Raw genomic sequence first — 19,598 nt, 5'->3', positions numbered from 1 at the left:
CATATATAACATAACATAACATAATACTATATGTTATATAGTGACAAACATATAGCCCAAATTTAGTGTCAAAGTCTTTGGTTTTAATTATAAAAGTACGTATATGTATATATATAAGAAATGATGGGGAGTGAAAGCAGTGTGAAGCTTCCACCTGGGTTTTACTTTTCTCCAACAGACGAAGAACTAGTCCTTCATTTTCTCTATTCCAAGGCTTCTTTACCATATCATCCTAACATCATACCTGAACTTCACTTGTCTCACCATGATCCTTGGGAAATATACGGTATGTCTTATAGTACTACTAGGTATATATATTTCATATAATATTTTCAATTTCAATATATAAGTGACATATACTGGATATTTAGTTAGCCCTATATCTATATGCATGCATATATAGATAAAACTTCATTCCTATATATATATACTACCAGTAAATATTGGATTAGCTATAAAAAATTACATACTAGAAAAATGAAATTCATCCAATTTATTTTGTCTTAACATTTTGATTCTCTTAAAATTAGCTCTCATAGTCCAAAATTCAGTTTGAAAGTAAGTAAAATCTAACAAAAAGATGTTCTAAATACGATTTAAATTGGGATTCTCAATCGATTCGACCTTAACATATGTTGTTGTTAATTAAAAATATAGTTTGTGATATATGTAATCTTCAACCAAAAATCCATTATATGCTATGAGATTTTTTTTTTTAAAATTGAATATCGATTCTATGATCGACTAATCCCAGACAAATCTCACCGTCCATTAGTTATAGATTTATTATCTATCAAAGTTTTATTTGAAATCCGTGTAAAAAAGTTATCCAAAATATATGTAAAACCTATCTGGAAAATCGTACTCTTTATAGTTGTGGATTTGTATAACATCCAAGAAATATACATGCCTTTGTAAACAGGTAAAGCATTGTCAAGTGAAAATGAGCACTACTTTTTCACGGAAGTGAAGGAAAATAGAAGCACTGAAAATGGATATTGGAAGGAAATTGGGGTCACAAAACCTATAAATAAATTGGGAATGAAGAAGTACCTTGTATTCAACCTTGGGGAAGGAATTGAAACAAGTTGGGTAATGGAAGAATATCATATTTCCTCATCTCCGGTAAGTGATTGTGTTTTGTTTTGTTGACTACCTATTTATAAATCACAACAAATTACTTATTAAGAAAAAAATCATGATCAATTAATGTGAAAAAAAATTAACATGAAGAAAATAAAATTGAATTGATTTGTATCAATTTATTTATGATTGTGTGAGACAGGATGAGAATTGGAGCAAATGGGTTTTATGCAAAGTTTATGAAAAGGAAAAGAAGATGTCACAAGAAGGTGCAAGCTGTTGTTATAGCGATGAGGATATTGATGATAATGGAACAGATGTGTCATGGCTAGATGAAGTTTTTATGTCCTTAGATGATGATGATCTTGATCAAACAAGCCTACCTAATTAGTTAATGATTAGCTTCAATATAGTGTATATATTACTCAATATTAATACTTAATATTAATTAGAATAGATCTTTGTGCTTGAGGTTTGAATTTCTAGGAATTTAGTTGTATACTTTTTGTAAGAAAAACTGACTATGAGACTACAATGTATTATAAATTTATAGAAATCAGTTCTTCTTCTTTTTTTTCGCTAAAACTAAATAATAGTGTTAATATATATTTATAAATTTATAGAAATCAGTTCTTCTACCCAAAAGAACCAAAAAAAAAAAAGAAATCAGTTCTTCTTCTTGAACAAAAAAAAAATCAGTTTATTTTTTAATTCCATAGAAATCAATTTTTTTGGTACAATGCATTATGAACTTTCAAAAAAAAAAAAAAGAGTTAGTTTTGATGTATTTAATTGATATATTAAACGATATTCGATTTGTGCACATGATCTATATTATAATATGTTTCAATCTAACGGTCTATTTCGTAATACAATCATACAATAAAAATTATCGTCGGTGTCATATTGTTAAGTTTGACACCATAGTGTCTATTGATCCTTGTTTCTTATGCTTTGTGCATACTACCGAAAACCTAAACCAACAAGTGTTCACTTTTCTGTCGTTCTTCTTCTTTCTCTATATATATCTTCACCATTGTTTACTGTAAATTTTTCTCTGAGGGCAGCAAAAACAAATGTAGGAGTCAAGAGAACTCCTTTTTATGAAATCATATTAGAGTTTACTCTAATTTTTCTGTCAATAATTCATTAACTATTGAATCAATATTGTGTATCCTTTGACCTATTGCAATTCATTTGATTTGATTCCACAGGAACCAATTGATCCCACAAATAGTCATGGTCGAAAAGAATATTATTATGCTTAAAGGGTTAACTCTTATTTGGCATTTCACAATTTGGGAGATTTGGAATGCTCAGAACAAAGTTATTTTTTTGGTTAAATTGCATTTTTGGTCCCTTAATTATTTAGGTAGTATCGTTTTGGTCTCTTAATTAAAATTTAATTTATTTTGGTCTCTTAACTTCTTTCCGTTACACATTTTGGTCCTTTCCGTTAGTTTTAATTCAAAAACGTTATGTTTTCTTCATTTTCTTCTGGGATTCTTGTTGTTGAAGGTTGACGGGGATGATATGAAGATGAAAAAGAGGAGAATAAGATGAAGAAAACCTAACATTTTTGAATTAAAACTAACGGAAATGACCAAAATGTGTAACGAAGAGAAGTTAAGGAATCAAAATAAATCGAATTTTAATTAAGGGACCAAAATGATACTACCTAAATAGTTAAGGGACCAAAAATGCAATTTAGCTTTATTTTTTCTTAAAAGAACTTGGAGGTTGAAGAGAATGTTGACGACATCGAATTAACCTCTTGGAGGTGGTTTCTTGTTAGGAACAAAGGGGGTCTTGTATGTATTTTGAATAGTTTTTGAACCCCCTTGTGTGATTTAATACTTAATCGTATTTGGGTTCTTATGTGAGTCAAGTATCTCTTGTATTTTTTCTGAATTTTGAATTAAGCACTCTTTGTACTTCTCTCTTATATCTAAATAAAAAAATTGTTGTTAAAAAAAACACTACGGCCTGTCTCTTCATCCTTGCAAATTGTTGACTTGTTTGCAAAGACTCGTTTGTTCATGTTAATGCATAGTGAGTTTGAGAGAAAAACGTTAGAAATGTGATTATTAAATAGCTTTATTATATCTGTAAATATCTATGGTTACTTTAAAAAGTACACTCACGTCATTTTATAGAATCATTTTTTGACCGCGGAAATTTAACATATAAGTGATTGATGCAAAAACACGCATGAGTGTTATAATTTTAAAATACCAAGTTTGAATCCTAATGATAAAAATAGAACCACCTTTCTTACCTAATTAAAAAGATAGAATCCTTCTTTATTTAAAAAAAAAAAAAAAAAAAGTATAATTCATAAGTTAACGGTAAACAATTTTTTTGGAGGGAAATAACAATAAATTATTAATAAAAAATTCTATGCACATATTTTTTATTATTTAAATTATAAATTTCTTGATATTTATATTTTCTAAAATAAATATAGTGGATTTCAATCCCAAATCTCACACAAAGGAATTATCAATTAAGACATCATATTACACCTTTGTGCCTCCACCAAATTAACTAGCAATATTCATTTATTTTTTCTTAAAATAGAGACCCATATACACCACATATGGCCATGGAAATCAACTAAAGTTTCGCACTAGGAGTGGACAACCACCAAAACAAAATGAACGTGCACTTCTTTTCAGCTCTCCCTTTTGACGTTCCAAATTTTCCTCTCCAAGAAAGAAAAAAAAAAAAAAAAACCGAAGATTTTCCTCTCATTCTTGCATCCTCTCAACATCTTGGTTCCATTTTTTCATGCAAAACTCATTGATAATGTTTCATGCTTGTGCCTTAGTAATAATAAGGCAATGCATATATAAATCATAAAAAAGAAAGGAAAAAAAAAATAAAAATCTCTAGCTAATCTATGCATTGGGATTAAACATAAAAGGAAGTGGTGACAAAATATATTTCTATATACATACATATACAAGAGGTGATTGGATTGAGAAAAGAAGAAAAAAAATGGCAGATATGAACGCAACCGCAGATGAGATGGTGTGTTATTCACCAACTATGATAACAACAAATGGAATATGGCAAGGAGATAACCCTTTAGACTATTCTCTTCCTCTCTTCATTCTACAAGTTATTTTAGTTGTTATTGCCACCCGAATCTTCGTCTTCATACTCAAGCCCATTCGTCAGCCACGCGTTATAGCCGAAATCTTGGTTAGTTTTTTAGAATATTTTTTATGCATTGTTAATGTAAAAAAGTTTTACAGGGACGTCTTCATACTCCTAGAATCATTTTATTGAAGGTCATAAATTTTGGTAAAGTTATCTTGTTAAATATACATGTTATGTTGTGTGAATGCAGGGAGGGATAGTATTGGGTCCTTCTGTTCTTGGTCGAAACAAAACATTTGCAGATGCTGTTTTTCCTCTAAGAAGTGTGATGGTGATTGAAACAATGGCAAACGTTGGTCTTTTATATTTTCTATTCTTGGTTGGAGTAGGCATGGATGCATCTGCACTACGACGCATAGGTAGAAAATCAATTACCATAGCAGTAGCTGGTATGATATTACCATTCGGAACAGGAGCACTATTTTCCATCTTTTTGTTAAAAAACACCGAAAAAGCTTATGTAGGAGCTTTTGTTCTAATGCTTGGTGTTGTTCTTTCTGTTACTGCATTTCCTGTTCTTGCTAGGATCCTTGCAGAGCTAAAACTGATCAACACAGAGTTGGGCAGGGTTGCTCTTTCATCTGCACTCATTAATGATGTTTTGTCATGGGTACTTTTGGCCATAGCAATTGCTATGGCAGAGAATGAAAGAGTTACTTTGGCTTCTATAATGGTTGTGTTGTCAAGTGCAGCATTTGTTGCTTTTAATGTTTTTGTTGTAAGACCAATAATCATGTGGATAATAAGGAAAACACCAGAAGGCGAAACGTTTAGCGATTTCTATATTTGTTTGATACTAGCAGGTGTGATGATATCTGGTTTCATCACAGATGCTATTGGAACTCATTCTGTTTTTGGAGCTTTTGTGTTTGGTTTGATTATTCCAACTGGACCACTTGGTTTTGCTCTTATTGAAAAGCTTGAGGACTTTGTTTCTGGACTTTTGCTTCCTCTCTTTTTTGCAATTAGTGGCCTAAAGACTGACGTTGGCCTCATCGATGGTCCTTCTACATGGGCAGTTATAATCCTTCTTGTTATTTTGGCTTGTGTTGGCAAAGTGGTTGGAACTTTAATTGTTGCTCTTAGTTATCAAATGTCAGTTTCTGACGGAGCTGCACTTGGCATGCTCATGAACACAAAAGGCCTTGTTGAAATTCTTGTTCTTAACATCGGTAGGGATCAAAAGGTGAGATTAACTTTACTGCATTGTCAGTGTAAAACTAACTTTATCCACACATGTTGATATATCAATTAACTAATCGTAAATTACTAATTTTATGCAGGTTTTGGATGAGGGGGCATTTGCAACCATGGTGGTTATAACTATAATGATGACTGGATTGATTGTACCTGGAATATCAATTATATATAGACCATCAAGGGGAATGATATCTTACAAAAGAAGAACAATTCAAATGTCAAAAAAAGATGCAGAGTTTAGAGTACTAGTGTGTATTCATACCCCTAGAAATGTTCCAACAATGATCAACCTCCTGGAAGCCTCAAATCCAACAAAAAAGTCACCAATATGTATCTATGTTGTCCATTTAGTTGAACTTACCGGTCGAACATCAGCATTACTCATTGTCCATACCTCTAGAAAATCAGATCACCCGGCTCTTAACAGGACTGAAGCTCAATCTGATCATATTATCAATGCCTTTGAAAACTATGAACAACATGCCGAACATGTATCAGTCCAACCTTTGACTGCAATCTCCCCTTACTCTACAATGCATGAAGATATATGCACTTTAGCCGAAGAAAAGCGTGTCGCCTTTATAATCATCCCTTTTCATAAGCAACAAACAGTTGATGGCGGAATGGAATCAACAAACATGGCATTTCGAACTGTTAACCAAAATGTATTAGCGAATTCGCCTTGTTCGGTTGGAATTCTAGTAGATAGAGGCTTAAATAGTTCAAACCGTCTAATAGCTGATCAAATGTCTCATCATATAGCAGTTTTGTTTTTTGGAGGACCAGATGATAGAGAAGCATTAAGTTATGGTTGGAGAATGTCGGAACATTCTGGAATAAGTCTAACCGTAATGCGTTTTGTTCCTGGAGATGAAATAACGATGAACGAAAATATTAGTACCCGTGATAACAATGTAAATAGACAAAGAGTATTAGATGTTGAAACAGAAGAAGATAGTGAAAAGCAAATGGATGAGAAGTTTTTGCATTGGTTCACAATGAGCCATGTGAATGATGATTCAATTGCATATATTGAAAAGGTTGTAAACAATGGCGAGGAAACTGTCGCAGCGATAAGGTCTATGGGTGATGTATTTGGCCTTTTTATAGTTGGGAGAGGACAAGGAGTTATATCACCGCTGACGGCAGGGCTAACTGACTGGAGTGAGTGTCCTGAATTAGGAGCAATTGGTGATTTGTTAGCATCATCTGATTTTGCAACAATTGCTTCAGTGTTGGTAGTTCAACAATATGTTGGAGCTGGTACTGAAGATGGATTGGGAACACCAGTGTTAACAAATGAAGATTATGTTAGTCATCATTCTGTTACACCACCAAGGGGGCATCAATCTGTTTTTAATACAGAAAGGTTGTGATTGTGATTATATTTTGTTGGTTCCTAATACTTGGTGTGACAAAAAAATAATTACTTCTTCTACTAACTTTTCTTCTTTTATTTTTAACTTTTGAATTAGATGTTCATGTGTAAGAATTATTTGCTTTTATAACTCCTGTACAAAATGTACATACAAGGATACAATATCATTATGTAATAGAAGTGCAATTTTTTAGCTCAATGTGTGATATAATTTGACAATTAGATTTTAACAGTTATTGTCCAAACTTTCATTTTGTTTTGGCTGATATGAATAAGAATTGAGAACCATAGTGCTAAGAATCTCACAGCTTAACTATAAAATTATTCGTGCATTTTGTATGATTCGTGTACAAGTGCATATGTTTTCATGAAGAGATTACACGAAGAATGATTGAAATTTGTTTTAAAGCCTACTCTTCATGAAAACAATGTTTGTGCACATAACCGTTCAAGTTTCAAGTATCAAACAATTGTTTAAATTCTTTGATTACAGTTAATAGAAGTGCAATTTCTTAGCTCAACGTGTGATATAATTTGACAATTAGATTTTAAAATTATTGTTAATAGAAGTGCAATTTCATGATTGTATTGGTCAGTTGATTGTTTTGGTTGACATTTTATTATGGTTAATAAATCTCTTCTTAGTTTGTTGTCACGCTTTTAGCAACATCAAAAAAATATAGTTTATTTTTGTTAAAGTAACCTAGAATTTCACATTTTAAAGTGAATAATTGGGTAATCTAGAGTTTGAACATTTACCTCTCCATATATCAATTGAATTATGCTCACAAGAACGTCTAAAAAATATTCTTACAATAAAATACGAAGGGAACACAATTTAATTCAATAGTAATAGAGAATTGCATAAAAAAAAAAAAAAAAATACAGTGGCATAGAATAGTAACAAATTATTAATGATAGGAATTTCGTCAGCGCTCTGATGAGAGATAAATATAATTAAATGTTTTTAGTCCTTATATTTTACGCTCCTTTGAAGAATAGTGACTTACTAACTGTCACATCAGCATTCCGTTAGAGAATTAACAGCATTGACTAATTTTGATAACTGAGATAAAATGTGAGAATTTTTAAAATATTTAATAAAATGTAAGCATTAAAAACATATTTAACCCAATGATAAATAAACATTTACATTCTCTCAAAAAAAAAAAATTACATATAAGTATTTTTTTTTAGTCTAAAGTCTTTACCTCCTTAAAGTGAGACATCATTTCTTCACCCTAATTTTTTTTAAAAAATAATAATACGAATTTTTATCTAAAAAATAGTAATAGGAATTAAACTAGTATAAAAAAAAAATTAAAAGCATAGATTAGAGAGAGAACCTCTAAAAAAAATTAAGAGAGAAAAACATTAGGGATAGTTAGGACTTTTCACGCCAAACATTAGGGTTTATAGTTTCTCTCTTATAAATTGTTTCTTCTGCCGATTTCGCACCACTAGCAATTGCAGAACTAGGGTTTTCGGCGGCACAATCGTCTTCAACAACAAGGTCACTCTCTCCTTCTCTCAATCAAACCCTCTTCACTACCCACAACCAAATCTCACTTTGTTTTGTTAATGTTTGTTTTGTGCAGAAAGGAACAAGAGTCTCTTTGAAATCAACTTGCAATTATGTCTGGGTATGTCCATTTTTGCTTAATTTACAGATTCTACTTGTTAATGGTGTATTCATTATCTTATGGGTAATTTATGAGCAATATTTGCAATTTTTTTGTTGAATCCAATCCATTTAGTTTTATTTTCTTTCGTAAACTGTGTTTGTAAACTTTCAAATGCATTATAGATTTGATTTTAATTTTAAGTACTGCTTTTGAAATAGTTGGATCTGATAGCCATAGCCCTCAGTAGTAACTATAAGAAATTTAGAACACATTTTGAAAACTATATTTTTCAAAATTAAATTCAAGTTTTTATGTTGTGGTTGCATTGCGATCCTTGATTACGAGGATAATTATGGTCAAATGAAGCTAATGATGCCTTAATCCCAGATCAAAAAATTATTGTAAACTGCTGGGTATAAGTGTGTAGACATTTTTCGGTTTCTGTGATTTGATCCACGTGAATCTCTGACTGTAGAGAAACTTTTTGTTGTGCAATTGTTATCCATTTGTGTGTCTTGAATAGGGGTTTTAAGAGATTACTTGATGATTTTCTGACTGTTATGAAACATTTCGTTCTTCAGAGAAGAGGAAGTTGTTGTAGCTGAGCCAGTTGTTGCTGCAGCTGGAATTCCAGGAGAGCCAATGGATATTATGACCGCAGTTCAGCTTGTGTTGAGAAAGTCTCGTGCTTATGGTGGACTTGCACGCGGTCTTCATGAAAGTGCTAAAGTGATCGAGAAGCATGCTGCACAGCTCTGTGTTCTTGCTGAGGATTGTGACCAACCTGATTACGTCAAGTTGGTGAAAGCCCTTTGTGCTGAACACAGCGTCAGCTTGTTGACTGTTCCAAATGCAAAGACCCTTGGAGAATGGGCTGGTGTAAGTGCCCTTGCATTACTATAAACCTAGATTAATCCATTTCCTTATGACATCCATTTGACCACAACTCTCAATTATATATTTTTTAATAAATTCATGAATTACTTTAAAATAAGTGTGGGAGTGACATCTACCCCAACATCATGGTGCAAATCCTGACCCTAATCATGAGGGGCGCCAATACGCAATTAATGAAACCTCTCGTGACAAACCTTTTGTTGTCTAAGAAATCCAACAAGTAATTGCATCTCTATAGGCGTGACACTCAAACCTCCTAACTGTGATGCATGAGATGATAAATCTTTCTCATCAGACTCCTCCGATCCGTATAAATAGTCTACAACCCTGGAATGTCAAGAGCGGTGGGCAGTTCTTAAATTTAGATGATGAATGTTGTTTAGTTATTGTTTCTGGTGTATTCCTTGGGTTTGGGGAGGCTGGTTTGGTAGCTTGTACTGTATTTGCCTTTGTTTTGTCTTGTACTCTGCTGCTCCGGGGGGTGATTTGTTTTTCTTCGTGATGTGTTTCTGTTTAGAGTACCCCTCTTACTCTGTGTATCCTATCTGATCTCTCTGTAACCTCATTTATTTTAATCTATATGTTTATAACTTTGCCATAAATAAAGAACTTATTGTTTTGGTATTTTTTTATGCTTTCAAAATTGTCATTCTTTTGTACTGATTTTGTGACGCACCTTCATGCAGTTGTGCAAAATTGATTCAGAAGGAAAAGCTAGGAAGGTAACTGGTTGCTCCTGTGTGGTTGTCAAGGTATATGTTTAATCCGGAATAGAAATGTTTGGATTCTATTTTCATCCTCTGCATATGTGTGCTTGACTATTTTCATTTTGTAGGATTTCGGCGAGGAACATGAAGCATACAACGTTGTTCTTCAGCACGTGAAATCTAACTGAGTTGCAATATGCTTAGATTTGTGGCAGTCTCAATTTGAAGTTTTAGTATAAGTCCTGTGATTTTTGCCTTTATCTTTTTGGATTATCTGCTTAGGGATTTTGATGGTTTAATACTGTACCCATTCTCATTGCTACATTTTACTTAAATTTGTTGAGACTGACAACTTTGTTTAAAAGTTATTTACGTAACTACTGTCTTTTGAGATGGCAAACCAAACGTGTGCCTGGTTATAAATATTTGTTTCCGATCAGATCAATAGGGCACTACGCCATTTATTCCATAAAATCTGTGAACCAAAGATTATTTTTTTAGAATACAAGAACATATAATTCCAAATTAAGACATAAGAAGTGTCCCGATTCGTATTGGTTAAAGGTTCATTATCAATATTTACCTAAGAACAGATGGTCGAGATTAGTATCACAAAACGAGGAATAGAATCAATGAATATCGTGTGGCTCAATATTTAGTTGAATATGATTCATATAAAAAAACAAGAACAAGGAGGAGACTTATTAGAAAATAGAAATTAAAAAAAAATTAAAAAATAATATAGATATGATTTTTTTTCCTTGCGGATAAGAAAAAACCTATATATCACCGCAAGGAAACAAAAACCAAGCAATTTCTTATAATTACAACCCATGTAGATTTTTTTATTTTTTTTTGGATATAATAGGCGATATCTCTATTTACAAAGTATTTCAATTGGATGGGAATGAATGTAAAGAGGAAAAAGACTTCTATACTGAATAATAAATTCCTTATTCTTGGATTTTAGGTTCTTTTCAAAATTTATTATGCATATAAGATGAATCCTTGAATTTTACCAATAAATTTCTGTTTTGCAGCTTTATGGACAAGATAATTTAGAGTTAACAACGAAAGAATACATGAGTCCAGTGGATAAAGATCTTAAATCTCGCTCATACTATTATAAATAACAGATCAGATTCTAAATACAGGACCGATCTAAAGGGATAGTTCCGACCAAGAAATAGGAATGGATAATACCAACTTATTTTGTCTCTTGCTTATAATGAAAAAATTAAAAAAAATTGTAATAATGTCGATTAAAAAGCTAGAGCTAGATATAGAAATGCTCGTTGATTCAATTACGAAGGATTTTTGTTATACAGAATGTAGGGACACTCAGGACTTGAAGGAAAGACTAATATTTTTTATTGAAACTATTCGCCTGCCTACAAAAAAGCATGAACAATCTCTTATATATCAAACCATAAGACTACCGTTGATTCATAAGTGTAAGATGCGAAAAAGTTGGAGTTGGAAAAAAAAGTCGTGTTGATCAAAAGATAACAGAAAATAAAGATAAAAATCTTTATGATTTGTTTGTTCCTGAAAATCTTTTGTCCACTAGACGCCCTAGAGAATTGAGAATTCTAACTTGTTTCAATCGTAGGAATAGAAAAACAATAAATGACAATGAGAATCAAATAAAAAATGTTTCTCAAGTTTTGGCTAAAAACAAAGATCTTGATAGCGAAACAAAAAAACTAATGAATTTTAAATTATTTTTTTAGCCAAATTATCGATTAGAAGATTTAGCTTGTATAAACCACTATTGGTTTAATACCCATAATGGAAGCCATTTCAGTATATTAAGGATACATGTATCCTCGATTGAAAGATTAATTTAGAATCTACATTTATCTTTCACTGTTCAGTCAAATTAAGAAAAGGAATAAATAATGAAATGGATGGTAGCGGTTGCAGCATGGGTGTATAATAATACATGCATGATATAGCTTTTGCCTCAGCTTAGTGTCAATTGAGCTTAAATTGCAAAGTAAAACGAGACACTTCCTTATTTAACAAAAAACCAAGTTACGTTGGTTGATTTTGCGATGGATCAATGTTCAAACACTTTATTTCGTATTGTATTAAATTTAGAATATTGTTAAGAGTTGAGTGATGAATGATACCAAACAAAGGTTTTATAATAGCTTAGTTCAAATTAACTGTCTGAAGTTGATGCCGGTGCCTTAATCTTAGTTAGGCTAGGCTTGCTTAAATTGCATTTGATGTCTATTCGATTTCTTTCCATGGACGAATCTTCCTGTAACTTTATGCACAAACAAAACTTCTGAAAGGTTCAACATGTAAAAATGTCTGGCTGCAGATTTTGTACAAATTACAATGAGAAGGGTTTATAACTTATAAGGTCGATGGTTTGAAATAATCACAAAATGATGACTTTTATTCTTCCGCTAACTAGAAACATTTGCGGTTCAACATAAATAGAGGTAAAAACGGAGTCACATCCACTCAGCAATTTCATTAAACACGAGAACAATTTCGTGTTTCAATTATTCTTTTATTTTTTATCTTTTTCTCCTCCGATCATATTTAAAAAATTCTTTTGGCAATCCTAATAATGATAACTCGAGGTGCACATTTTTCCCAATAGGCAGGTAATAGAACAATTTAACATTAGAGTTGAACAAATACTAGCTTATACTTGCTTCAATTAGAAGCTACTATATTATAAATTCTGGGAAATACCACCTTCCCATGCAACATCAAAGACAACATGGAAAGAAAGAAAGAAAAAAATCACAGTTGATTTACATTTCAGAATCACAAGAGTTGAAGTAGAAATTAATGTAAAAAAAAAAAAAAAAAAACAAGGGTATACATTTGAAGTTGTAATAAAGGTCCAAACCTGAGAAAGTTTTCATATAACTGCTAAAGTATGTGTTAAACAAAACGTATAAATATAATGTAAGGTCTTAAGATAGTGTAATGAAATGCTGCAGAGAACTAATCAAACTCGGAGGCCAGTGCTTTGTGTCTCTAACATATGAAAGATCTGTAAAATGAGGATCAAGAAGAGTTGCAATTGTAAACTGGTTTTCAGCAAGCAACGCAGCATGCTTATCTGCATATAAGGCTGCTGCAAGAGCTGCATGTACTTCTGCTCAAGAGAAAAAATAGCATTAGAGAAAAGCGATAATTTTTTTTCTACAGCGTGATTTTATTGCGAAAGTGCTATGAAATTGAACTTACCTGGATACCCTTTTAGTGATATTGAAACGTCTTCCATCTCTGCTATTGCTTCTTCTCTGTCACCAATTTCATATAGGGCTAGTGCTCTTCCTACCCTTGCATACTCAGAGAATGCTAGGTCTTTGTAGCTTTCAATCACCTACAAAAACAGGTAGCATGTTAGAATATGAACATAAACTTATTGATGGTTAGAGTGTGACATGTGATGCCATGAAATAGATCAGGTCGAGCCACCAAATACAAAATGAACCTATTTGACGTCGCTCATTTCGTACCCGAGAAGTCCATGTATGAACAAGGCTTAATTTAGCCACATGAAGTTGCAAGGTGGATGAGTGGAAATTCCTATGAGAACTTTCCATATCACGAGGCCTCTAAAATCAGTTTTATTATATATTTCTGTTATCTCTAGTGATTCCAAAAAATAATACACTCTTACATTGACAGAACAATATTACATTTGTTTGAAACTGAACTCTAGTAAAGTCCCAATTCTTGGTATGAACTTTGAATGACACTCTACATATAATTGCTTCACAATATAGCCATTGTGTGACATCTTTGCCTCATTCCTAGTTCGAGTGGTGTCTGTTGTGTTTTTTAGACAGGGAAAGTTGAAACTTTCAGATGTAGAACAAAACATGGTTGCCTACAATTTTTAGTCCATACAAATACAAGTATTATAAAGCTGTTCCTCTGCAAAAAATTTGGCGGGTAGTGATGCCGGTTTGTTTTTTCGAAATTCCAAAAGCTACTGCATACCATGTTCTTCAGTAGCATGTTGAGTGTGAGTATCTATCTATCCATACATCATACATGTGTGTGCAAACATATGCATATACATAAAGCCATAAGCATACATATAGTTTATAAGTTCACACACACATATATGTAAGAGTATATAAGGTTAAATGTAAGAGTATGAAAAGAATTAATCTTGGCCATATAAACAGACATGGATTGCTTTTTCTTAAGTTAAATTTTAGTCATCTATGTATGGTTATTTGGTCAAGATTAACTCATCATCTTGCTCAACATGCCCTCATATCTCATCTACCTCTCTCAAAAAAAAAAAAAAAAAAAATCTCTCATCTACCATTTTATATTTCACAAACCTCTTACACCACTTATCTCTTCCAATCTATAAATATAAACTTGTCATCAGAGGAATATAAGAGCATGATTTGCATTTCATGTGAACAAAGATGCAACTGGAATTGCATGAACTCATGCAATGAACAGTGCCGCTGACAATTAAACAACATAACCTTATAAAAGATAAACAACCAACAGAGTTGAAGAATAAGAGGGGTAAATTTTTCTCTTCAAACATTAATTTGCTAATACTAGCAGTAAAACTTAACTAGGATAGCAAATATTGATTTACTTTTGGGCGACTCTATTAAAAACGGGTGTTTGGAAGAGAGCTTGTTCGAGCTGATCTTATGACCCAAACACTTGTGTGAGTGTTTGGAAGAACTTCAAAAAACAGCTTATGATAGTTTAACTTCTAAATTGATATGGTGACATCTACTACATCTCAATCTTAATTAAGCGCTTGTAACATAAGTGCGTATCACATAGGTGTCTATTTTAGATGAAATTAAATCAAATTCTTTTTCCTATAAGCTAGAGGTTGGTTTCACAAGCTCGTAAACAGTCTCATAAATGTTTATGTATTGTCAGAAAAGGAAAAAGAAAAAACGAATAATGAAAGACATGAACAAGAGCAATCCAATAATCCATTACCGAATTGAAGATAAACAAGCAAGAACCTAATGAAAGGATATTGGGTAACCTGAGAAAAGTATTGAAGAGCGCCATTGAAGTCACCAAGAGCCTGCAACTCTCTACCTTTCTCCAACAACTCAACACCACGAGAAACTCTTTGTGAGATTAAAGCACTTGCATCTCTTTCAGAACGAGTTACCGGGTCATACTCTTGTGAAATGACACTGTCACCTTCACAAAACGCAGGAAAAGGAAGGAAAATGAAACTAGAGAGGGGAATAGAGAAAAGGAACAAGCGTCTATTTGAAAGTTGAGCTCTGAAAGCTTTGGTTTTGTTCTGATGACAAGAATTCTTAATTCTGATGGTTTTAGGATTTCGCAACGGAAGATGGGAAATGGGTGGTGCTGCTACTGCTCTGCATGCACCTACCATACCTTCTCACTTCTGATATTTTGCTTTCTACCTCCTTATCAAAATATTCAATGCTTTTTTTTTTATTTTTTCAGAATACTTCAATATTACATTTTTTATTTTAAAATTATATCAAAATATATTTTTTAGGAGAATTTATTTATTTGTATATAAATAAATAAGGTTTATGTAGAGTATAATACCAATCAAAATAAACCCTCTCAAAAATATAAAATCAAAATAATGTCAGCTCAAAATTAAGGTCTCATATAAAGAAATATTTGGTGTCAATTAGACAACAACAATGTGTTGCAAATCAGATGCAGCAAAATAAATAAGAACAAAAGAAAAATGGGATGTACAGGTTTCAAACATGTATCATAAAAAAGCTCTGCACTAGAAATATTAGAAGCTCTATCCCTTCTCACAAGTGCTTATGTGAGTAAATAAATACAAACTCTTAAAATTAGAGCACATTAAGATGACAAGAGACTTGTCCAATATGTTCAAATCTTATTATTTGATTATCTTTCGTGCTTGCTTTTACTATTTTGCTCAAGCTCGGCAACATCAACACTCGGAGCACATCTTTACAGGTCTTCACATGAAATTAATGTTCGACTAAAAGAAAAACAAGAAGTCTCAAGAAATTGCAGACGACCGTCGTCACTATATTACATCTACATATTCAAGACAAAACAGGAAGTTGGAACCTAAAAAACTGGAAATGGCTTCTGCATATGCTAAAATAACCAGCAAATTATGTTAGAAATCCATGAAAATGGACACAATGCCCTTCTCTTGGAGACCGTGATTCTTGAAATGCAGCTTCCGAGTGAAATAGCTTCAGCAACAACCGCTGGCGGATGCATCAGACTGAGGTTTGTCCTTAAAAATGTTCTTTTTTACTCCCTTAGAGCCCTCGGCTAAAAGGCTAGGTGTATCAAGAACCTGCATGCAACCAAAGAAAAAAAACCTAGTCACCATCAGCTATTGTTCATCACAAATTAAATAAAGCATTAAACTAGTATCTCAATCCATTTATTGTCAGCCATTGAATTTGTGTGAAAAATACTCCTTTCCCGAAATTGCACAGGCTCATTTTTCAATTAAACATTTCCGTCTTCTAATATACATGGTTACACACGTAGAGAACCTATGTTTCACACACCTACTGACCAAAATAAGGTTAGTAAATCTGCATGTATGTCAGTTAACATACCTTCAAAACAAGCTCTTCAAAGCATTGCTGCACATTTACTCGAGTTTTAGCACTGCATTCAATAAATAGGCAACCATACTCCCTAGCAAAGTCTATTCCCTCTTTCTTTGTCACAACTCTATCACCCTCCTGAAAATACAAGCACAAACATATATAACCAACACATGTCAAGTCCTCTAATGTAATGCAAGAAAAAAAAAAACTATCAGCAATAAGCTCTGATATAATGCAGAAGTCAGACTTAGAAACAAATGTGATCACAGTGCAGCTGACTAGACTCATTCAACAATAGAAGCTAGAATTGTAAAACTGAGAGTCCAAAATGGAGTCCATACAATTCATGATTTGTATATACTTAAATTAAATACCACATGAAAGGATGCAAACAAACTTTCTTCCTTGTCTTCTTTTACTTAAGTGTTTAATACACTTTCCTCTAATGATATTCAATTTTTTTTTCTTCCTAAAATTTAACATTTCCGGAGGGATAAGCAATCATGCTAGAAGAACCATAAGCGAAAGCACAAAACAAAAGAAAGAAAAAAACAAGTACATTAGATCAACCGAGCTCTCCAACCTCTAAATATGTAAAAGAAACTCCTACAGAAACATTCTGATAACCAAATGCAAACTAGAAAAACAACTTAATTCCATAACATATGGATAGGAAGAAACTTCTAATAAAAACTACAGTGCTATACTTCATCCAAAAACACCTTAAATAAGCAGAATTGTCAAAAATTGTCTCACCCTCCTTCTGCAGTACTCTCTAAAATGAAAATACATAAATTGTTTGAATAGACCGTTTATTTCCGCGATCTGCGATTTACTTAGAAAGATTTTAAACTATTGACCTAACCAAAATTTGGTAAAGATTGAATTCCAAGTTCTCTATAAGGAAGAAAACTTTAAAGCGTTGGAATGACATAGATTTTGAACAACTCGGGAATGGACATCGTACATAAATATATGGGGAACATAGATTATTTAGGCAAGCCAAAAAATACATGCATAAATTTTTGTACTCAAACATATTCACTGACATGATTTAAATACAAGGCAATATTACGAGATATTATTTGACGTAAAATTCTTAAAGGAATACCTTATCTACTTTGTTTCCAACAAGCATCTTCATGCAGTCTTGATTTGTTGAATAAAGGTCTATTTCCTTTGCCCATATTTCAGAGAGATTTGTAAATGTTTCTCGCCGTGTTACGTCATAAACTGCATCAGTTTTGGGAACAAAATATAGAGGTAATCAGGTAATCCAAAACTAAATTTTCAACACGCATCAACTTAAAGAAAAGGACATCTTCCAACTCCAAAGATCATTAAACAGATTGCATCTAATACAAATATTGCAGTCATTTTGGCAGAGAACCCTATCACTAACAATGTCCAAGTTGGCCGATGAATATTACAGATCATTAGATGAAAGATCAATTCGCTAACAAACCAGTTGTTTCCACGATATACTGGCCGATATTCCCAATCAATATGAATGATATCAACTCTCACAAGGATCTAAATCATTAAAGCCTCAATTTGATAAGAATGGATATAGAAGTGGCCAATATCATCATCGGGTCAGCAAACATTCCCAGCAGAGGTCAGAAAAATGACTTAAAAAATGTAAAATGTGAATTAATTTAGGTAAATATTTAACCATGTGCTTAAAATTTTGTGAGGCAACAAAAAAGCTTTAAACATGAAGTAGTTTTGGCCTTAGCACTACTCAAAAAACAAATAATTCAAAGCAAATTACAGAATACATCTTAAGTAGTGTCATCTTAACAAGAACACAGCAATGGCATTCAATTCTATCCACTGAATATATCATGGTCATCAATATTCTGAGGCATTTCACATAACACAATAAATAAATGTACTATTGGAAGAATTCAGAGGCAAAAAAAAGGAAGAATAGAAACTTGCCCATGATGATTCCTTGAGCCCCTCTGTAGTAAGAACTTGTCAGTGTTCTAAATCTCTCCTGACCAGCTGCATTATTTAGTAAAACAAAAAAGTACAATATCAATCAAATAGGGTATTGGGCAGACAATTTAAAAGATCTCGCGCATATATACAATTGGTCTCGAATCTAATAGCCAAAATTACATTGTTCCAAGTGAAAGTGGATTTGGATCCCTTAAGCATGGTCTCAGTTCGAGCCACGTGGATAGGAAAAAATGTGGTTGCTCAAAGAAAGACCCCGCTAAAGGTGGTCAGTCAGGTTCTCCAGAGAGATTAATTATTGGTAAAAGTTGATGGATTTGAAAATAAATAAAACTCTAATCTAATGGAAAAGGATTTGAAAATGGTATAAATAAAGAAGGAAAATGAATAATAAGCATACATACCAGTATCCCAAATGGCAAGCTTAAGCTTTTTACCCTCTATCGTGACATATTTGACCTTAAAATCAACACCTGTGGTAGATAGTAGGAGATCACAGAGTGCATGCATATAGATAGAATTAAATCAATAAAGGAAACGAACCAATGGTGGGAGAGAGATCATCAAAATCATCAGAGGTGAATCTGAGAAGAAGACTACTTTTGCCAACACCAGAATCCCCAATCATTAACAATTTGAACATATAATCGAATTCTTGCTGCCCTGAACTCGAATCCATTGCAAACCAACCACTTTTCTGATTCTGATTTTGTTCTGTTCACACACACATACACATTAATAAGCATCGATGATTTCATTTCATGAAAAATGTTAAGAGTGATAATTGAGATAGCGATTTGTATAGTACCCAATGAAATGAAAAGGAAAGGAATGAATCTCAGCAGCACAAATATTAGTGTCTATCAAGAAGCAAAGAAAGAAACTACTAACATGCATTTGCTTTACCAACAAGCATCCCCCCTCCCACAATTATACAAGCATGTTTCTTCGACCTATAATTACTCCGTGCAAAAATATGATTAATTTTTTTAGATGGTTA

General features: G+C 32.6%; 5 protein-coding genes across 5 annotated transcripts; 3 read left to right on the top strand and 2 right to left on the bottom strand.

Annotated features, from left to right (window-relative positions):
- On the top strand, positions 1-1,568 carry LOC11435699 (NAC domain-containing protein 104). Its single transcript, XM_003630233.4, has 3 exons — positions 1-286; positions 923-1,125; positions 1,286-1,568. The coding sequence occupies exons 1-3, from the start codon at positions 121-123 to the stop codon at positions 1,472-1,474; spliced, it is 558 nt and encodes a 185-aa protein (XP_003630281.1). The 5' UTR covers positions 1-120; the 3' UTR covers positions 1,475-1,568.
- A 2,161-nt stretch (positions 1,569-3,729) lies between these two features.
- On the top strand, positions 3,730-6,953 carry LOC11442398 (cation/H(+) antiporter 15). Its single transcript, XM_024771965.2, has 3 exons — positions 3,730-4,290; positions 4,439-5,434; positions 5,532-6,953. Exons 1-3 carry the CDS (start codon positions 4,084-4,086, stop codon positions 6,822-6,824), a joined length of 2,496 nt encoding a protein of 831 aa, XP_024627733.2. The 5' UTR covers positions 3,730-4,083; the 3' UTR covers positions 6,825-6,953.
- Positions 6,954-8,183: 1,230 nt separating this feature from the next.
- LOC11436771 (40S ribosomal protein S12) lies at positions 8,184-10,455 on the top strand. The gene is made up of 5 exons (XM_003630231.4): positions 8,184-8,339; positions 8,425-8,469; positions 9,033-9,330; positions 10,035-10,100; positions 10,184-10,455. Exons 2-5 carry the CDS (start codon positions 8,462-8,464, stop codon positions 10,241-10,243), a joined length of 432 nt encoding a protein of 143 aa, XP_003630279.1. The 5' UTR covers positions 8,184-8,339; positions 8,425-8,461; the 3' UTR covers positions 10,244-10,455.
- Positions 10,456-12,806: 2,351 nt separating this feature from the next.
- Positions 12,807-15,485, bottom strand: LOC11427574 (uncharacterized). Its single transcript, XM_003630229.4, has 3 exons — positions 15,073-15,485; positions 13,275-13,413; positions 12,807-13,182 (listed from the first exon to the last, which is right to left on the bottom strand). Exons 1-3 carry the CDS (start codon positions 15,436-15,438, stop codon positions 12,998-13,000), a joined length of 690 nt encoding a protein of 229 aa, XP_003630277.1. The 5' UTR covers positions 15,439-15,485; the 3' UTR covers positions 12,807-12,997.
- Positions 15,486-15,793: 308 nt separating this feature from the next.
- Positions 15,794-19,592, bottom strand: LOC11437218 (ras-related protein RABC1). The gene is made up of 7 exons (XM_024773753.2): positions 19,407-19,592; positions 19,142-19,312; positions 19,003-19,071; positions 18,578-18,643; positions 17,745-17,866; positions 16,640-16,768; positions 15,794-16,368 (listed from the first exon to the last, which is right to left on the bottom strand). The coding sequence occupies exons 2-7, from the start codon at positions 19,275-19,277 to the stop codon at positions 16,264-16,266; spliced, it is 627 nt and encodes a 208-aa protein (XP_024629521.1). The 5' UTR covers positions 19,278-19,312; positions 19,407-19,592; the 3' UTR covers positions 15,794-16,263.
- Between the last annotated feature and the right edge of the window lie 6 nt (positions 19,593-19,598).

This window comes from Medicago truncatula, chromosome 8 (assembly GCF_003473485.1).
Source record: "Medicago truncatula cultivar Jemalong A17 chromosome 8, MtrunA17r5.0-ANR, whole genome shotgun sequence".
Lineage (NCBI taxonomy): Eukaryota > Viridiplantae > Streptophyta > Magnoliopsida > Fabales > Fabaceae > Medicago > Medicago truncatula.
This window is presented reverse-complemented; position numbering and strand designations above follow the sequence as displayed.

Excerpts from the sequence above, each read along its gene's own strand:
- LOC11435699 (XM_003630233.4), top strand. The coding sequence starts at position 121 with ATGATGGGGAGTGAAAGCAGTGTGAAGCTTCCACCTGGGTTTTACTTT. Across the intron at positions 287-922 it reads TGATCCTTGGGAAATATACG|GTAAAGCATTGTCAAGTGAA; the intron begins GTATGTCTTATA and ends CTTTGTAAACAG. Across the intron at positions 1,126-1,285 it reads ATCATATTTCCTCATCTCCG|GATGAGAATTGGAGCAAATG; the intron begins GTAAGTGATTGT and ends TGTGTGAGACAG.
- LOC11436771 (XM_003630231.4), top strand. Across the intron at positions 9,331-10,034 it reads CCCTTGGAGAATGGGCTGGT|TTGTGCAAAATTGATTCAGA; the intron begins GTAAGTGCCCTT and ends ACCTTCATGCAG. Across the intron at positions 10,101-10,183 it reads GCTCCTGTGTGGTTGTCAAG|GATTTCGGCGAGGAACATGA; the intron begins GTATATGTTTAA and ends TTCATTTTGTAG.
- LOC11437218 (XM_024773753.2), bottom strand. The coding sequence starts at position 19,277 with ATGGATTCGAGTTCAGGGCAGCAAGAATTCGATTATATGTTCAAATTG. Across the intron at positions 17,867-18,577 it reads GGCTCAAGGAATCATCATGG|TTTATGACGTAACACGGCGA; the intron begins GCAAGTTTCTAT and ends AAACTGATGCAG. Across the intron at positions 16,769-17,744 it reads TTGGAAACAAAGTAGATAAG|GAGGGTGATAGAGTTGTGAC; the intron begins GTATTCCTTTAA and ends TTGTATTTTCAG.
- LOC11442398 (XM_024771965.2), top strand. The coding sequence starts at position 4,084 with ATGGCAGATATGAACGCAACCGCAGATGAGATGGTGTGTTATTCACCA. Across the intron at positions 4,291-4,438 it reads GCGTTATAGCCGAAATCTTG|GGAGGGATAGTATTGGGTCC; the intron begins GTTAGTTTTTTA and ends GTGTGAATGCAG. Across the intron at positions 5,435-5,531 it reads ACATCGGTAGGGATCAAAAG|GTTTTGGATGAGGGGGCATT; the intron begins GTGAGATTAACT and ends AATTTTATGCAG.
- LOC11427574 (XM_003630229.4), bottom strand. The coding sequence starts at position 15,438 with ATGGTAGGTGCATGCAGAGCAGTAGCAGCACCACCCATTTCCCATCTT. Across the intron at positions 13,414-15,072 it reads CTCTTCAATACTTTTCTCAG|GTGATTGAAAGCTACAAAGA; the intron begins GTTACCCAATAT and ends CTGTTTTTGTAG. Across the intron at positions 13,183-13,274 it reads ATCACTAAAAGGGTATCCAG|AAGTACATGCAGCTCTTGCA; the intron begins GTAAGTTCAATT and ends TCTCTTGAGCAG.